A 20746-nucleotide genomic window follows, 5' to 3' on the forward strand; every position below is an offset into this window, starting at 1 on the left:
ATGAAATGTTGCCAAAGGTAAAAGAGCAACTTTCAAAATCTTAAGATTTCATGCATTATTTTGTGACACATGAGAATTCTTGAGTGTAGAAACTCGCAAAAAAATGCAGGCTTGACCAGGACTTAAACCCAAGTGTCTATCGCCAAAGTATTGAGGCAGCCTAGTGAAAAATAAAGCAAAGCTAAGGCTTGTCATAGGAAACCCTGGTTTGTGTTGTGCTCAATCCTGCATTTTTCAACCCCGTTCCCACACTGAGAGTTACAACAAGAAATACATAATTTAAGAAGCAGACACACCTGAAGAGACAAATGGCTGATATTAATACTAGGTAAACAACCCAAAGATTATGAAGAATGCCCTACAAAAGAAGACACTAATATCCATATAAAATGTATCTTTATCCTTTATCTTGTTCAAATGCACCTGTGTATCATTCAAAATGATTTTGCAATTGTGAAGTCGAAGGTAAAATATTCAAATGTTTTCACTCTAGCTGATAAAAGGCATTCTTTGGTATACCAAATTATAAATTGTAGTAGGGATGGACCAATATGAAATTTTGGCTGACTCCAATTAAATACCGATATAAAATTTACCAATACTGATAATCGATATTCTAATGATCTGATATAAAATTTCAAATAGTTCTTGAAGAACCTGGATGGTTCATTGACTCCCTTAATTAATGTGTTACCAGATGGCTGCAATGCAAAAGAAGCTGCATATTTACAAATTTACTTTTTTAAAAAAAGTAGTGTAAGGAGATTACATGTTTATATCCATGAATATTATAACAAAATGGCAGAATATTACACTAAATTATAATATAGTTAGATATCTCGAATTGGTAAAATTATCGGTAATTTTGCCAATAAACTGATACACCAAAATGCCTATATTAGACAATATCAATATAGAACTAAGTGATTTGTCCCATCCCTACATTGTAGTAAATCTTGCATAAGTTATGCATGGTGATTACTTCAGTGATGCAAATATCAAAATGACTACTGCATGAAGTACAAAGGCTGTCGCAGAGAAGGTGAGACTAATTCCTGTATAGGAAAACAGCGACCTCCATTGGCTAGCAAATGTACTAGGGTGATAATGTGGTTCATTAGCTGCCGATTGAGACCAAAATGAGTGCAATAGGTCAAAAAGTCGTGACTGCGTAGCAGTTAAAAGACAAGCATGTACATCGACCCCTCCAAGAATCAATAAAATGAAACAAAAAAATTACAAACCACAAAATTTTTATTAAGAATCAGCCATATCGAGTAGACGTACATCTTTTTCAAAATAGGCATCATTGACAGCTAAGCAAGCGTCCATACGCTCCTGCCATTTTGTGAATGTCTCTGAAAATTCGTATTCAGGCAGTGAACTGAAGAAAACTTGCGCTGCGGTGATCACTTCTTTGTTCGTCACGAAATGACGACCATGTCAAGCAGCCTTTAAAAGTGGAAATAGCCAAAATTCGCATGGTGCAAGGTCCAGGCTGTATGCTGGAGAATTTTTATTTTTCTCTTCGTCGCGTAATCCTGAAATTTTCTCTTCGTCGCGTAATCCTGAAAAGCCCACGCGGTATGAGGGCTTTCGTTATCATAGTGCAATATGAAGGAGTTCTTCAAATGCGGCCTCTTTTTGCTACGTGCTGGCGCAGAGTCTCAATGACTCCTTGGTAATACTGTGGATCTACTCAGTCTGTCTTGATCGGCATATGCCTGTTGAAACATTGCATATGTTTCCACAGCACTTTTCCCTAAATGCCAATACAATTTTATGGCATGTCGCTGTTCATTTTGAATACTCATCGCGAAAAGCAATGTTATACACAAAAACCTGGAGGGGTAAACGAAACACGTTCCACGTGAATCAACACAGCTGCTCACTAATGTGGTTTCGCAATATGTGACAACTTGTGCCAAAACCATAGGCAGTGTTGTCAAGCCAGGAAAAAATCTGTCTCACCTTCTCTGCGACAGCCTTTGTACATAGTATTCTAAAATTACATTCAGCAAGAATCATCTGTTCAGAAAATTTTGAAGAAATTACTTAAAAAATCCGTAGTTACTTTTCAATATCTTAGTACTGCACAAATGATAATGTAAAAACTGTCCCAGAAACATGTTCATTAACGACTGACAAGTTCACACATTTCAGAATTATAAAGTTATTCCTGATTACACAACTCGAAAATCTAAACAAATGATACTGTGACTAGTGTAATTCCCCCATGGCTTTGAGTACATCTAATCAGAAAATAATTAAGGTACCATAATAAACTTAAATTTAATACTCCTCATTTGTTAGAATAAATCATTACTCCTCTGTAATTACCCACCATCCAGCAAGGAAAATATCCAATAAGATTCTAAAAGCTGAAGTGCTCATAAATCCTACAGACCAGAAAAGTTAGTTAGAACTATCACAAATGTAACTGCCTTAATGATTAGTTTGAAAGTTTGCTTTAAGCCTTCACAATATCCAAGAAATGCAAGTCAAAATTTCATGCGTATGTTAGATTTAGTATGTTATGGATTCGACAAGGTAGGAGTTTGCAGATTCATGGCAAGAATTCGCAACAAAATATATTATTTTCTAAAGCTAATTACCTGGCTATAAGTAACTGCAGTTGTGTTTCCTGTGTTGTAATACTGCCCTGATGCAGGGGTGTACATTGTGGCTGTCTCACCCACCGTGTAGACGGGGTAAGCCCTGTCGGGGAAAAGAACATGTAAGAAAACATGGCAATATTTAACTGTAAGGGCAGAATAAAAATTGCATACATTACTGAAGTCTCAACTTCTCATCCCTGATTAGTAGAAGCACCTTTTTTTGTTACATAAAAAAGCAAAACTTCGGTACAAAAACAGTCAATTTCGCGTTCAAAAGGAGTAAATAAAATAACATTTTGTTTTATAGTAGTGAAAAAGCGGTATATAAAAAAGACATTTTGTGAATATAATCCCAAATTTGATTTAAAAACTACACTTACTACACAAAATAAACATATCCCTACTAACATTTATGTCGTTACCAGACTATTAAGTTCATTCCTGTAGTCTCAAATATTTACAGCAGAATTAATCAATTTTCCATCAATTGCATAACTCACAGGGTAATTGTGACTTCCAGAAAGTGTCGTTAAATAAACTCTAAATTTCGTGTTTAAGAGTCTACTTCGCATTTTGCAGTTCATTTTACATTATTTTGTGACAAAGCAGGGTATGCAAATGCACCTCACACCTTTCAGAAACATTAAAAAATTAACATTACAATGTGTTATTTCACATTTCGTGTTTTCATCAAAAACGAAATATGCATACCTTTCCTGATAAGCCAATGTAATGTTAAAACTTCGCTGGACCAGAAAAGTCATTTTCGACAATTCATTTCCTTTGAAAAACCACTATGATATTCCACATTATACTCGTTCAGAATTCCTTCTGTCCCTTAGATATTTGGGTTAGCACAAGCAAGTTACATGAAGAATTTGTTTCTAAGCCTACTTTATGCACAGAAAGGCTTATCAGGACTGGACATAGATTTTAAAGTGGGATCCGAACCACTATGTGATTCCACCGTGTACTGAACCTGTAACCCTTTGATTACAAGGTGACATTGTTACCACAACGCCACCAAGAAGCCCCCAAAACTAAATGATGATTCATCTGAAAGCTCCAGAAGTAATCATAAAAAGATGTAGTTGTTCAGAATATGGAAATCATAGTGGTATTTCGAAAGATTTGATTTGATTTGGTTTATTTTACTTCGCTTTTTGTGCCACTTTTGGCTAATTTCCGAAGATGGTGATGAGTGATGATATGATGAATAGACACTCACAAACATCCATGCCCAGGCCAGGATTTGAACCCGGGACCTCTGGCGTTGTAGCGCGATGTGCTAACCACTCCACCACGGGGCCGGCTAGGTTTTTCGAAAGAAAAGGAATTGTTGAAAGTGACTTTGCGGTCACAGATTAAAGCAGTGCAGCCTTAAATGGGCTCAGAATGGCTAATAAATGTTAAGATAGCAACGAAAAAGAATTAACTTCATAGAGTCAAAAATTGTGCACTTCACGTTTCTTTATCTACTCTTATTGATCTCTCCCCTCTCCAAATTTCAGTGATGAGAACAAAACATACATTACACACCCCAAGAGTGTCACCATGCAACACTGACAATCATTCAGAGCATGTGCAGGAAGGGCATGAGGCAATCAATATCAGTGTTATGATGTAACTAGTTTCTTGTAATGCAGCTACAAGTAAGAACTACTTCCTTTGAGCAATTTTACTTTCAACTAGCTACTTTAAAAAGTAAGTTGTAACAGTTACATTTTTGCAACAGAAGTAAGGTTATCAAACATTACTTTTACAGTTATTTTATGACACTTCAATGTTCACTTGAAAATTTTGTAACATTGAGGAAGAACTAAATTTGGCAACTCTGCTTCCAACCTTATGTCTTATCTGGATGCTAAGGTGAAAAGGATTTTTTGTGGCTTTGCTAGGCTTTGTTGAATGCTAACTTTAGAACACCGATGATTTATTGTAATTTGTCGTTTCTAATTAGGGTTTATGCATGAAGACTTAGGTGTTTTGATTCAGAACGTGGTAGTTGTGCTGGAAAGAAGTACTTGCCATGGAACTTCATCTTGTTCAGCTAAGAATGGAAAATATAGAAACAGATGCACGTGGAATGGTTTCCCCCACATGCAAGTACCATGGCCACCATATGAATGTTTCTCTTTATTTAAAATCATTCAAACAATGCTGATTTCTTGTTCCATCATATTTGTTGGTAGTTATGTGAAAGTTGTCAGTGTTGTGCAGAGATTGATTGATTTGGTGTTTTAAGTCCACTTTATGCACAGTAAGGCTAATTGGGACTGGACCTACAGTTTAAAGTGGAATTCAAACCACTATGTGCCTCCACCGGGAATCGAACCTGGGACCCCTTGCTTACAAGGCAACGATGCTACCACTGCGCCATCGGGGAAGCCCTGTTGTACAGGGACATCTTGTAAATAAGTACTGATACAAAATTAACCAATTCTGTTAACTGATATTCTACTGATCCAATATAGTTGTGAATGGTTCATTCACCTCCCAAATTAATGGCTGTAACCAGATGAACGCAATGGGGTTTGCCTTAGAAAAAGGACTGAATATTTACACATTTACTTCACAAATTCAGGGTGTATGAATTACACATGTAAAATAACAAAGTAGTATAATTTCACACCAAATTACAATTGGTTAAGAGTTTAGGTATTCATAAGATCCCACGAACTTTAAGGTTTGTTACGGTACTTATAAAAATATAAGATTGGTCAAATGATCGTCAACTTTACAGAAAAACAGGCACATTGATATACTTCTATTGTCTGATGATACGAATTCTATTTAATTATAAAAATCTTCAACACAATCTGAGTAAAGCCTGTGATTTCCTATCATTATAAGCTTGACATTTTGACGGGCATTGCAATTTGACACCTGCATATACAAATATTTAACAATTCTTAAATATATAAAGGAGTGCTTAACACTAATTAATTTTAAAATTTAAGAGAAAGAAGAAACAGGGACTCACACTACAGAATACCAAAATTGACTTGACTACTCTACATTACACATTTCTCAATAGCTTCATATCTTATTACACACCAAAAACATAATTTGAGCATAAATAATGCTTCATATATGCCTAGAGTAGGGCTAAGCTGATATAGATGCTGATGTGTTGGTATTGAGAAGTATCTGTTGGAAATTATTTAAGAATACTGGCCAATGATTTTCCAACATATTGGTCTTTTGAATGATCGACAAAAATGCTGCATGACTCTTTGGTGGAACATAAAGGACTGGTTAAGCGGTGACATCACTAGCAGCAGCTATCCTGGATGTATAATTTCCAACGAAACTTACAAAATGCTTGCTCCTATCCTTTTGCATTGAAAATGTATCGGAAAGGGGTAACTTTTGTTACAATGACAGCAGTTAGCAAGCGAAATAGTGGGGTGTATCACACATCAGTGTAAGGATTAAATTCTGGTGAATTTATAGATATTTTACTAATTATTTACAGATGAAGGGTTAATTAGGAAATAATGTAAACAAATTGGTTATTTTTTGAAGGAATGCATGAAAAATTGAAGCCTTCGGAACATTGGCAGTTTTAGCATATAATAATTATAATTAGCGTATGAGTCATTCCATGCCAAATCAACACAGCTATGTGCAATTTCCAACCTGACCATCTCCGATTTTAATGAAATTTGGGGAGTTGAAACTATGAATGGAACTTAGTAACTATGAAAATTTTTAGTTTAATTTGTCTCGTAAGTGTTCAATTATTCAAGGTCAAAGTTCGCATAAATTCCCCTCTTTGAGCCCGCTTAGCTATACTAAATGTGTTGTAACTCCGCCCCTATTTTGCCTAGGAAGCTCAAATAAAGCTTATTGTACAGGAAATTGAACAAGCTTTCCAGTGATATATAACAAGCCTACCCTTTGGATAAAAATATAATTTTGTCACGTGACCTTGACCTTTGACCTTGAATATCTCAAAACATGTCATCATCAAAAATCGTGAAAAAGATATATTTGGTCCCTCATACCATACTCTAAAACATATCAAAAAATCATTCTGGGACTGCAATGGGATCAGAAGATAAAAAATAATATGTATAACTATGTGACTGATAAAAGCCTCATTAGATGCACTATGATGAGTCAAAAGTCCCTTAACACCCCCTACAAAATGTAAAGGAGTTATCCTGGTTATGAAAGAAATTGGTTAGGCACAGGGAGATCCCTAGCTGTGTGTGTCAAGCGCAGGTCCAGCATATTGTTGACTGCCATATTGAATTCAACTGAAAAATTTCAAAGGAAAGGGGGTGATGTGATATATCAAATCAGGCTAGAATTTCACGAGAAATGAAGCAGCGAAGGTTTTTCCAACATATCTTTAACCAGCAAGAAGGTATTACTGCATGCTTGTAACCATTTTCTCCATTTCGAGGTTGTTAAAAACAAAGTATTAAGAATGCTCCTAACATGTTAGGAACTCGTCGAGATCACACTGACATCTTGGGAGAGAAAGAAGTATGTGCACCATTGCATATGATTTTAATCAGTGACATTCACCAAATAGTTGAATAGTGAAGAATATTGGGAAAAGTATCTCAAACAATTATGTGAAAAATTCTTCAGTGGTGAGGCTAATTTGTATGTTTATGGTGAAGTTAATACAAAGAATACGCAATACCTGTGATTTGATAATCTATAGTAGACAGATCCCAGCTGAATGGTTGTTGCTGGTATGCTAATTATGTGGTATAGTGTATGGAGAACGGGAATGGTTGGTCCATATTCAACAATGGAACCTTAAATGGGGAGGGCTTCTTCGATTTGTTAAGTGAACAGATTTTTCATTCTTACTTACGGGATATGGCCCTTTTCCAGAGTTTTGAAACAGGACAGAGTGTGACCATACTATGTGGATATTGTGGCAATTTCTTCATGGCAGACGTGGATCTATTAAAAGGCCTGCACATTTCCCAGATCTTACATCTTAGGAGGACTTTTACCTTCAGAAACATTTGAAGAGAATGGTGCATGCATTAAAAGTCCATGATATTGACCATCTGAGAGAAGGCATAGTTGCTGCTTTCGATTATGTTGCATCTGCTACATTGCCAAATGTTCTATGTGAGTGTGAGAGATGTCAACGAGTGTGCTCACAGAAACATTGATAACATTATGATGTGCATATATCATAAGTGAAATATGCGCAGGGCTCGAAAAATCCCGTTCGCCAGGTCGCCATGGCGACTAAAAATTTCAGCTTGGCAACTGTGATCTTTTGCTGTAATATTGCCGTTTTTTAAGTTTTAGTGTACACAACTTTCAAGATTCTAAGTTCAAATTGCAGTACACCGTAAGTTAGCAAATTATTTTTTTATCAACATTGTAAACATTCTATAGAATCAGTAACAATTTCTTACTCTTTGTCCCCGAACCCCCCCCCCCCCTCATTCCCAGCTTTCTCACATAATTTAGCGAAGTTTTGAATACGGTGATGCTCAGCTTATAGACTGATTGATTTGCTTTATTTTACTTTGCTTTTTGTGCCATGTTTGGCTAATTTGCAAAGATGGTGATGATATGATGAAAATGATGAATGGACACATACAAACATCCAAGAACAGTCCGGGATTTGAAACCGGGACCCCTGGCGTCGTAACCCAATGTGCTAACCACTCCGCCACAGGGGCTGGCTCAGCTTCTTATAGTATCCACAATTACTAGTAGGTGGTTTCCTGGCGCCTGATTTTCAGACCTGGCGACTAGCTCTGAAGAAAATTTTTCGAGCACTGGATATGCATATAACTTTTGCTGGCTAAAGATACGTTGGAGAAACCTTTGCCGCTTCGTTTCTCGTGAAATTCTAGCCTGATTTGATATATCACATCACCCCATTTCCTTTGAAATTTTTGAAATGAATTCAAAATAGCGGTCAACAATATGCTGAACCTGCGCTTGACACACACAGCTAGGGATCTCCCTGTGCCTAACCTATTTCTTTCATGACCAGGATAACTCCTTTACATTTTGTAGGGGGTGTTAAAGGGCTTTTGACTCGTCATAGTGCATCTAATGAGGCTTTTATCAGTCACATAGTTACACATATTATTTTTTATCTTCTGATCCCATTGCAGTCACAGAATGATTTTTTGATATGTTTTAGAGTATGGTATGGGGGACCAAATATATCTTTTTCACGATTTTTGATGATGACATGTTTTGAGATATTCAAGGTCAAAGATTAAGGTCACGTGACAAAATTATATTTTTATCCAAAGGTAGGCTTGTTCAATTCCCTGTACAATGAGCTTTATTTGAGCTTCCTAGGCAAAATAGGGGTGGAGTTACAGCACATTTAGTATAGATAAGTGGCCCAAAGAGGGGATTTATGCAAACATTGACCTTGAATAATTTAACAATTACAAGAGGCACGAGACTCAAAATTTTCATAGTTACTAAGTTCAATGCATAGTTTCAACTCCTCAAATTTCATGAAAATCAGAGATGGTCAGGTTGTGGGCTGTGTTGATTTCATATGGAATGACTCTTATACTAATTTTGAGAGGGGCAAAATCCAACTGGGTCTAATTTTGAGAGGCAGAATCAAACTGGGCCTAATTGTGAGAGGCAGAATCAAACTGGGCCTAATTTTGAGAGGGGAAAAAATGGGCCTAATTTTGAGAAGGGCAGAATAAAACGACCAAATTTTGAGAGGGGCGGAATCAAACTGGGCCTAATTTTGAGAGGGGGAGAATCAAACAGCCTAATTTTGAGAGGGGCAGAATCAAACTAGGCCTAATTTTGAGAGGGGCAGAATCAAACTGGGCCTAATTTTGAGAGGGGCAGAATCAAACTGGACCTAATTTTGAGAGGCAGAATCAAACTGGGCCTAATTTTGAGAGAGGCAGAATCAAACTGGGCCTAATTTTGAGAGGGGCAGAATCAAACTGGGCCTAATTTTGAGGGGCAGAATCAAATTAGGCCTAATTTTCAGAGGGGCAGAATCAAACTGGGCCTAATTTTGAGAGAGGCAGAATCAAACAGCCTAATTTTGAGAGAGGCAGAATCAAACAGCCTAATTTTGAGAGGCAGAATCAAACTGGGCCTAATTTTCAGAGGGTCAGAATCAAACTGGGCCTATTTTTGGGAGAGGCAGAATCAAACTGGGCCTATTTTTGGGAGAGGCAGAATCAAACTGGGCCTAATTTTGAGAGAGGCAGAACCAAATTGGGCCTAATTTTGAAAAGGGCAGAATCAAACTGGGCCTAATTTTGAGGGGGTAGAATCAAACCTGGGGCTTAAGTTTGGGGGAAGAGATTCAAAAAGTTTCCATCTAATAAAAACTGCATCCAGGATTATTTGCTAAATAACTAATGTTTGTGAAATCACAAATATTACTTTTTATTACTTTGTTCCTCAGGTGCCATAACTTCTAATTTTTTATTAAACCTGAAAATTTTGGGGGGCAAGTGGACCCCCTTGCCCCCGCCAAGTTACACCTATGGTATAAAGACTATATCGGTGTCTTGTAGTAAATTGTTGATGTGTTTCTTGAAAAACTACTCGATTTCCTTATGTTATTTTTTCACTAACCCCTTATACCTGAGGATTGATTAAAATATCCAGGTATTCTGAACAATCTAGTCTATACTCTGATGTACAATGCACATTATCTTTGTTTTCTAGCTGCTGTCACTGTAATAAGTGTCACACCTTAGCAATCACTTTACAATGCCAAAGCATACAGGCTTCTCGCATTACATCATGCTTAGTCAGTTCATTATGTTAGAAATCGTGCAAAATTCTAAGTTTCCGTTTACTTTGCACCAGTATTACGTGAAAAACTGGATTATGTAACAAATATTTTAATACTATGATGTAATTCTAGATTATTTAGAACTAAACTGTGGTAAATTGAAATATAATTGAAGTGGAATACTTACACATTATTATTAACAACTTTTTTGAACAACTTTTAATTAATACAATTTTGAAGTATTAGAACTGGTGGGCACTGGCGTACGCAGGATTTTTTTTTTGGGAGGGACTGGAATTCTAAAGGTGGATAGTGCATGGCTAGGGACATTGAATTTTCGCGATGCGTGAAACTTTTCCACGAAATGAACGCTTTTTCGTGAAATAACCGTGAAATATCATCAAATTAAGTAGAAAACATGCAAAAACCGGCAATCAAGGTTGTGCGCGCAAACTGTCGATTTGTAACAAAATGCTTGCCAAAGTTTTCTACCACTTGCAGCTGAAGAATGTTCTATCTTCGATCACGTCAGGAAGATGCTGCAAATTGGGATTTCCCATGCACATAATCTCTGTTCGAAAACTTCGCTTCCTGTCAAGCTGCATTCCTTTCTTCCCCCGAATGTCTACTCAACTTCCAGTTTCATTGAACTTGCTAGCTGCAGCAGCGATAATATTAGTCTGTTCCCGCACATCAAGGGAAACAATGGTGTCATTTGTGTTCAGTCATGAATGAATTTTGTTTATCACCATGTGATTTTCAACATGTGTTTGTGTATGTGCAGTGGTGATTATTTTATTTGTTGGACAGCAAGGATATCCTCTAAATAAAAAAATCACTTGAGATATGCAATTTAGAAATGAAGTGATTTTGTGTTGATGTTTTCTTTTTGTTTGGACAGCTAAGTACTTGTGTATGTGTACAGTATATAAAAATGAAGTAGTTTATCAATTTATAGCTCTTTTGTATGTTGTTTCATCTCAAAATGAAAAAGTGTGTGCCATTTTTTTTTTCCACCGCTCGTATATACCGCTGATCTAACGTTTTTATTTACCATAAATTTGTCTCCCTATGCATGGCTGTAGGGTGGAATATAAAATAAACTATTTCATACATTTAGATATTTCTACTCTCAAAAATTTTAAAAATGGCAATTGGTAGGTTTAAGGTAGGTTTGCATTTATCACTCTGGTTTTTCCAGAGTTTTGTTTTTATTTGAAAATTTTGATTTTTATGAACATTTTGGAGGGGGCTAGCTCATCTCTGTGTACCAGTGTTGGTGGGAATCAAAAGAATGCAGCATCTGTTTGAGTATTGGTTCAGAGTGGAATCAGCTTAGCTCCACTCTATAGTATATTTTAGTTGTGATAATTTTATTAATTGAAAATATGGGAATTGAACGTAATACGAAAATTGAAAATATATGAAGTATCAAAATAGATGTATTAATGCATGCATATACCCTGTACAAGCAATACTACACTATAGTGAGGATAAATTATGTCTCTGTGTGGAATGTTTATTAAGTAAGGTAGTTGATTATTACAAAATAGTATACCTACACCAACTAATTTGTTTACAAGTATATTATTGCTGCTAAGAATAGCAATGAGGTCATGCTTCTGGATACATTATAGACAGTTTCACGTGCACTGCAGATTGACAACCATGATTCCAAACGTAATTCCAGCTTTTCTGCCTTGCGAGAAAACCATTCTGCCAGATTATAGTGCTGCAGTAACCTATCCCTATTGTATAAGTGCAATTACCATATATTTCTCTGTACAGAGTGTTGCTGAATCACATTACAATGTTTTGTCATAGCTAGCAACAGTCTTTTTCTTTTTCGAAAAATGTGCAGTCATCATAAGTCAGTATGCCATGGTGGCACAAACCTTTACCATAAGAGATGGAGAATAATATTGCAGTATATTCACAAATGGTTGATCTTTCATACATATTGATATCTTTATATTTTCAGCATTAGCAACTGTTTGTTTTTATTAGTATTACTTTCTCACCTGTGGAAAACGGTGTCAGTATGGTGTTGTAATACTTACTCCAGAAAGAAGAGGGGCATTTAAAACCTCTTAATCGTAAAGACGAATATCATTACATCACTGGCAAGCAGTGGTTGCAAACTTGCTTTTTCTTGTAAACAAAGTTTAATGAACAAAATAATTATAAATTAAAATGTTTGCAGATTGTCCATGTAGCCATAACAAAGAAAAGCATTGTTTCAATTAGTGCAAAATAATTATAAATGTGTGACATTTAAATTCTTGTATTCTCTCTTAATTCGTTTTCTCCTAGTTTATATGGATCTGTCTATCATTCAACACACGTATGCCTATTATACTGTCCCCATCCAGTTCTGTATGTTGCACATAATAAAAATTTAGCGCAACTTCTTGTGGGCAAACCGATATCCTCAGTTGCATGCAGTTCATTTCTGTAGAAAGTTTCAATTTTTGATCACACAACACTAAAATATATCTGCAAATGTGCAAATCCGTCAAACTTGTTTGTTTATTGTGTGTAAGTAAATCTAATGTAATATACGCATGCAATGACACAGTGGCATCTACCAGACAGCTGGTGTTCATACATGCAAAGAGCAGAAAATGGTTCGCAAACATGGCAGCAGCACACTGACACAATGTGAAACCCACGTATAATGCATTAACAAACAACCTATGTATGTTTAAATAGAGTTGAGCAAATACAATTTTATGTTATATCTTCTCAATACCACTGATATTAGCTGATAATGTATCCGCTTTGTTTGTTTTGTTGTTTTAAGTCCACTTTAAATACAGAGAGGCTAATCAGGACTGGACCTACAGTTTAGAATGGGATACGAACCACTATGTGCCTCTGCCTGGATCGAACCTGAGGCCCCTTGATTACAAGGTGATGACGTTACCACTATGCCATCAGGGAGACCTGGTATCATCTTTACTCTAGTATTATTTAATAATGATAAATCATTTTTTATTAATCAATCCTAGTGTATTATACTGCCATTACAATTCATTTTCAGAAACACATGCACATGTACCACTAGCTTTATTTAAAAGCATATACCCCCCTTTTTTTTGTTAGTAACTATATAATGTCTACAACTAATGTTAAAGTGCAAGAGGTTAATAGTTACATCTGTCCATTAGTAGCTGCATATATAGCAGGATCAGCGGAGCCCTCTACATATTGAACGTACGTAGAGTGAACTCCTTGGGAAACGGCATCCGACCCCACGGCTTCTGCCTCTGAAACTGAGCAAAACAAAATGGACTTTAGTCACACAAATACATACATTACAAGGATTTAAATAATGTTTGACATACAACTGTATAAACATTTCCTCTTTTACTTACTTGATGTTGCGTTTTAACATCCTTAGGTTAAACAATGATGATGATGAATGGTGATTAGATAAAACATCGTGAGTGCACGTGTGACACACACACACACACTAGTGTGCTGCACTAGCACTAGCTGCTCATTTATCTAATAGTTTACACGGATGATGCTAGATGGCTTATAGAATTGACCGTTTCTTCGCTCGAGCGAATAATGCTCAAACCGGCAAACGATCGGTATACGCTCGAAGCCCAGTAGTCTGTTGTAGTGGACCTTCAAATATGCTTCGTGAAGTGAAAAATGCAGTGAAATTGAAACTCAAGTGAACATAGTCATCGTCTGCATGTTAAAATGTAATTTAGTGTATCTTACCAATACATAGCAATATATGAAAATGAATAGATTATTATGGGCTGAAACTACCAACACTAATTTTACACATATTTGTACGATTATTGTCACATTGAAATGATATTTGATATTCTATATATTTGAGCGAATCACACTAGAGCGTGGGAGATTTGATCGAGTTTAAGCGAGCGAAAGTGGTTCAATGCAGTACTCTAACACACACACACACACACACACACACACACACACACTGACAATGAAACATCCATGCCCTACCCGGAATTTGAAACCAGACAGGGTTATGATTAGAGCTGAATCGATATCGATGCCAACATATCGCCATTGGTCAATGTCAGCGATATTAGTGCCAGAAAGTTTCGGTTGGAATTTACATACAGATACCAGCTGCTACTATTCTCGCTTTTTGTCTTTCATGTGACCTGCAAAAATGCCATTGACACTTTCGCAGCGTAATTTTCCTGAAATTGTGCAAAATTCAAAATTTCTCTTTATTTTGAACCAGTTTTGTGTCAAAAACTGGATTTTATGATTGATAGCCTGCAATTTAATATTCTCATGTAGTCTTAAATATTTCAAAGCAAAACTCTTGGTATATTGATAGATATAATTGGATTGGAATACTTACACACTAATATTAATCAATATCTTAAGCAATTTTTAATTATTACAATTTTGATGCATCAGTATTTGATATCAGTGGGAATTGGTACAAGTATTGGAATGAGAATTGGTTCTAAGTAGCATTCAGTCAGTCCTAGATTAAAGTCAAGCAGTTAATGCAGAAGCATCCCAAAGGAGGGGCAGATGATATCAATGCCCCTGCTATAAAGTGAAATCTAATTTTTAAAAAAGTAATCTCATTTCAATTATAATACATTGCATTATAGTGATAGTGAATATGAAAATGCAAAAAACTTTATAATTCCAAAATAGAAAAAAAATAGAAAAAATCATTATTATCAGTAAATTTGAAAAATTGTGGTGAATTTATAAAAAATTTAATCGATGATTTTAACTATAACTTCCCTTAAAATATTATCTTTAGGTATAAGATGAGATTTATTGTAAAAACCATTATGAGTTAATCCTTTGATATTACTCTTTGTGAAATAGTGCTGCAGAAGGTTTTATTTTTAACTGTTCTCAGTACTTTAAAATAAACTATTATTATTATTATTATTATTTATTAAAGTGCACAGAATAGTACAAACAGGACTGCTACAGGTTCATAGCAAGGAGGCCAGAATTTAAAATTCAAGCTTCTGACGGGATAAAAATAATGTCATTCTTGTCTCTCCTTGGGGGAAAATCCTGCCGACATCCATGCTTGAATGTACTATCGCCTACAAGACAACATAATAAGTTCTTCATAAAATTCGAGCTTAGGGTTGTTCCAGAAATTTTTCTGGAATTCTGCTTTGTATCCCCGAGTTCTCAAAAATAATTATTTGAGGTGAGATGAACCTGTTTCCAAACTACTAACAAAATTGTTCTGAATAAAAGAAGAGAAAGGATTGCGATATATATATATATAAAATCAAAAAGACTGGAATACAATTTATAAATGTACATACACTGTTGTGAGTTCAAAAGTACATTAACAGAGATTAAATTTCTGTGTTACAGGCTTATAGAAATTGGAAGAAAAAAGATGAACATATAAGGCTGAATCATTTTGCTCATAAAAATGATTTATGGATTCACTATAATGAAGCATTTACACGTTTAGCCATGGAGGAGGATAGAGGGGGCAATACCCCCTTCCTATGAGACTCCTAAATCTGACAAATTTTCAATTCACATAAAATAATATCTTCCCTCTGATGTATAAAACTTTGATCACCTTCACTTGACATCTAAGTAAGAAAACTCATAAATTAACATAAGAATAAATCTCAAAAGGCTGCTTCCAGAGGCAAAATAGTAAACACTGATCGAAACAAAACGATCCCTTCCAGTCATGAGGGAAGTTCAATATTACCTATGATTCAAACTTGCAACCCCTGGGTTCTATAACGACCAGTGATAGGACCATGGCCAGCTAGCCAATCAGAATGCGCTCTTCTATCTGCCACAAGGCAGCTTACAAAATTCGAACAAAATTACAGACTTTCCGGGAAAAATTGTCATACATGACAGCAGTTTCTTGGTTTCTGTGCGTCCACAAAGTAGGAGACGGAACAAATAGCTTTGTTTGCTACCATAGGGAGTAGGGGTGTGTTTGAAAGACAAGCAAGCCTTTGTGTATGATGCAATCTTGTAGACCATGACTTTCTCAAGCAGTGTATATGTTTATACACACAAGATAATGTTCATGTCAATCTTACCACCCCATAATTTATTGAAAGTTGGCACTACTGTGATCCTACATGAAGATCATACATTAGTATAATATTTGTGAATGTTTTGTTGCAGCTGTAGAGAAATAAGTTTCAGCACAGAGTTCTTCACTACTGAAGAATTCACATTTAATTCTCTGTTCCTGCTAATTCACTATATACACCATAGACAAAAATGATATATTCATTGAATTGCACTGTTTCCATAAGAGTCACCTTACAATCAATGAAATATATAAATAGCTATGGTATAGGTTTGCATCCCTTCAGAGTTCAATGCATTTGTAGCATCTGCGTAGAAATATGCGCAGGTGCCATCAAAACAAAGAGAATATTCTATTTCACGTATAGTCATTGGATCACGAAACAAATGTAGGGGCACAGAATTATTGGATACAGAATTTTAAATTTTGGCAACACTGGAGTACATTTTTTCAAGTTTAATTTTTCAACTATAATGCACGAATCAATAAAAACTAATGTGTTAACTTCTTTTCAGACAAGAAAAATGTTGCACTAAGAACAGTTTAGTGATAAATACTGACACTTCTTCTTCTTTTTAAAAAAAAGCTTAACAATGGTCGCATTCCAATTTCTTGCAATGAATAAAATGGCATACAGTCTGTGGCAATTATGCGGTGAAATATTTTAAGAGCCATAACACAAGTAATTAGCTAAGTTGTTAAGGCGTCTGACTACTATGCAAGAGACCCAGGTTCAATCCCCGGCAGGAAAGAACTGGGATTTTCCCCACCTTATAAAGTGGCTCTGGCACCCACCCAGCGTCGTATAAAGTGGGTACCTGGAGCAAACTCTGGGAGGTAATGGTGGCCAGGGGCATGGTGCTGATCACATCACCTCCACGTTGGCCGTGATGAAGAAAGTGAGGGGCCCTAACTCCACACCCCTATATGCCTTCATGGCGTGGTGCAAAGCACAGGGGCACAATTATTTTTTCTTCTTTTTTTTTTGCCATAACACAAGAGGAACGTTACCTGATATGCAATTTAAGATTGAAAAGTGTCAAATATGGTAAACTAGTACTAAAAGTATATCTAGTGCACATGCAAGCTAGCAAACCACACAAACGTCAATAACATGAAGATGGAGAAGCAAAAAAATCCTACTTGTATGTGGCCCATTACCTAGCTGCCTGTGCAGAGGCCATTCCTTCTCCCTATCCATGCCACCCCATGGCAATCTTGAAGGGAAACAGCCTGAGAGCCTTCCCCACGGAACTTTTCTCCACGACCACGGATCCAGTGTTCGCTCGTCTTCTCTCGAAACAAAACTGACTCCCCAACCTCCCATGAAAACAGGCTATATACCGGGAGCCGAGAATGCAGAAACTCGTACCACAAAACAATGAGCTCCTGCCGTATCTAAATACCATAATTCCATGATAATTGCTCCCGAGAAAAACCACTCAAGTGGATCACAAACAACTATACAACTCTAATCTTCTAAATGGGGGCGAGGGGTGCTGTTCGCTTCAAGTACCACGCAGTTCATCACTAATGGATGCTCCATAATTGTACAAAACCATGTCATAATTATAGGGAAAACACAATGCCAAGAATCTTGAAAGGGATCGAAAGATGCAACAACAAAGCCCCAATTACAAAATCTATTACATTAAATTCTCCTTTTCCCTATGCGCAAGAAAGGGGGAAAGATTGATTTTTATTAATTGCAAGTAGCTGAAGTATTTTGATTGAATACGGGAAAACGTAAATCTGAAAGAGCTTAAACACTTCATATATAGGATCATACTTTTTTGTATTGAAAAGCTATCAATTTTTTTTATTCCTGCATTTACCAGTATAATAAACTAGGCATACATGTGCACATAGATATATTTATTTATTGCAATATCAAACTGCTTTTTCACATAATGCATTTTTTTACAATCTACTAAACTGTTGCTAATATAGTATTCTGACAAGAGGCCAATTACAAAATTTATATTTTTGCTTTATTATCTACGAGGCCTCAGATTCAATTCCTGTTGGAGGCACATTGCATAGTGGTTTGGATCCCTTTAACCTGTACGTCCAGTCCTGAGTAGCCAATCAAAGTACAAAAGTGGACTAAAAACAAATCTGCCAATTATAAAAAAAAGATGTCAATGGTGACCTTTTTTGGAACACAGCTGAGTGTCTATTCCTCTTACATTCTTGCAAGGTAACAAGGCTCTCGTGGCCAGACCTGGAGGCAAGATAATTATGAAAGAGCTGTCCTGTGCTTTGCCACATTCACTTATCTCCAAAGTCTCAGGTTATTTACCACAAGTGTAGATATTCCACTTTCACACACATTTATTCCTTTTTAATTCATGGTAAGGAGTACATCTGTCCATGGTGATTATAATTTGCATAATTTGTCGGCTCTTCCTTAATGCTTAATGAGCATCTGCCCATATATTGTGATGGGAGTCAAAAACCTACATACGGACTTTCCCAAAATTTCAAAAAATCAATTTTCTGCCTCTTCAAGCTTACAAAGAAACAACCAATTCCGGGAATCGAACCCAGAACCTTTGGTTGTGAGATCACAAGTTGGCCACTCAGGAGCATTGCAATATATATCAATATATATATATATAAATTCCAGTGCACTCTGCAAAAACTACCTATGCCTAACATTATTATTTAACTGGCCAACTTGATTTCATCCCACACAAAATAAACAAATAAATAAATTTTAAAATTCAGAACTTTTAAATCCCCAATAAATTAAATTTTACTGGCACTATTGAGAGGCGAGAAAGAGAAACTGCATCCAAAATACTTAAACGAATTCTATAATGCTTATGATCTCTTATATATATCATGGTTCTTTTCTGCAGCAACCTTACAGATAAATATAACCCATTTGGCAGCTTTCAGACCGAAGTAACAAGTGACATGGGAGGGGGGCTGTTTCGTATCAAAACGACAAGAGACATGGGTTCCTTCAGTCTACAAGCAAGCATTCATCGCACAGTCTGCAAGCAACAGGTGACACATGTTGCTTGTCACCTGTCACACTTGTCACCTTCAGTCTGAAAGCTCCCTTACAGTTATTACAACCAGGATTAGTTGACAAAAACATCACTGTGATTGGCTGAAACTTGATGATGTTTCAGTATATCTGAAGCAGTTCTGACTATGGACAGATAAATATCCATTATAATAATATATATATATATAACTGATCACAGGGTGGATAAAAATTATGATTTTTATTTAAAAAATCATTTTTGATGATTTTTTATATAAATAGGATTTTTTTTATATAAATATTTTTTTTACCTTTTAAAAAAACATGCTTAAAATGGCTTGTGTAGTTTTTTTTGTACCATGCATATATATACATGTTTTTTTTATGCATAGAAAGACTTTTTCTAGTAAACGGCCCTGTGAAATATTTGAAGAATTTGATTAAAGCAAATAAAAAATTACATGTAAATATACATTTTTCTTTTTCTGATACTGTATGTGAACCTACTATGGAAATGTTTGTTCAATGTGTTAATGAAACTATAATAATTTTAGTAACTTTTCTTGCGGTGGAAATAAAACATTCTGGAACACTCTATAGTTGTAACTTAAAGTATTTCTTATAGTCTTTGTAGCTGAATTTTGGCAATTTTTTTAATGATAGCAAAATATCAGCTGCCATGTTTATTTACAGTTTAATGATAATGACACTCGTTACAGTTTAACATGATTAGTATTTTGTATATTCTTCTGCACTAAACGGTTGTTATTTTTGACTACAAAAAGTATTGAATTTTAAATCAAGATAAATTTAAATGTGTTTACAGTTTACATGTTATATTTCCTTTATGTGAGCTTCAACGCATCAGTATATGTAATGAGTCATCAACACAGCCCCAACCTGACCATCTCCGATTTTCATGAAATTCGGGGAGTTGAAACTATGCATGGAACTTAGTAACTATGAAAATTTTTAGACTCGTGCGTCTTGTAATTGTTAAATTATTCAAGGTCAAAGTTAGCAGAAATTGCCCTTTTTGAGCCCACTTACCTATACTACATGTGCTGTAACTCCACCACTATTTCGCCTAGGAAGCTCAAATAAAGCTTATTGTACAGAGAATTGAACAAGCTTTCCAGTGATATATAACAAGCCTACCCTTTGGATAAAAATATAATTTTGTCACGTGACCTTGACCTTTGACCTTGAATATCTCAAAACATGTCATCACCAAAAATCGTGAAAAAAATATATTTGGTCCCTCATACCATACTCTAAAACATATCAAAAAATCATTCTGGGACTGCAATGGGATCAGAAGATACAAAATAATATGT

The 20746-nt window shown here is 35.8% G+C and overlaps 1 protein-coding gene across 11 annotated transcripts in view; it reads right to left on the bottom strand.

Moving 5' to 3' along the window:
- Rfx (regulatory transcription factor Rfx) overlaps positions 1-20746 on the bottom strand; it is a 232568-nt gene that overhangs the window by 36923 nt on the left and 174899 nt on the right. For all 11 annotated transcript variants that reach the window (XM_083112718.1, XM_083112714.1, XM_083112713.1 and 8 more), the window contains 2 exons: positions 13511-13628; positions 2616-2718 (listed from right to left, as the gene is read on the bottom strand). In XM_083112718.1, coding sequence (XP_082968844.1) covers positions 2616-2718; positions 13511-13628 — 221 coding nt within the window. The remainder of the gene's footprint in view (positions 1-2615; positions 2719-13510; positions 13629-20746) is intronic.

The sequence above is a fragment of the Lepisma saccharinum genome, chromosome 26 (genome assembly GCF_977018435.1).
Source record: "Lepisma saccharinum chromosome 26, izLepSacc3.1, whole genome shotgun sequence".
NCBI lineage: Eukaryota > Metazoa > Arthropoda > Insecta > Zygentoma > Lepismatidae > Lepisma > Lepisma saccharinum.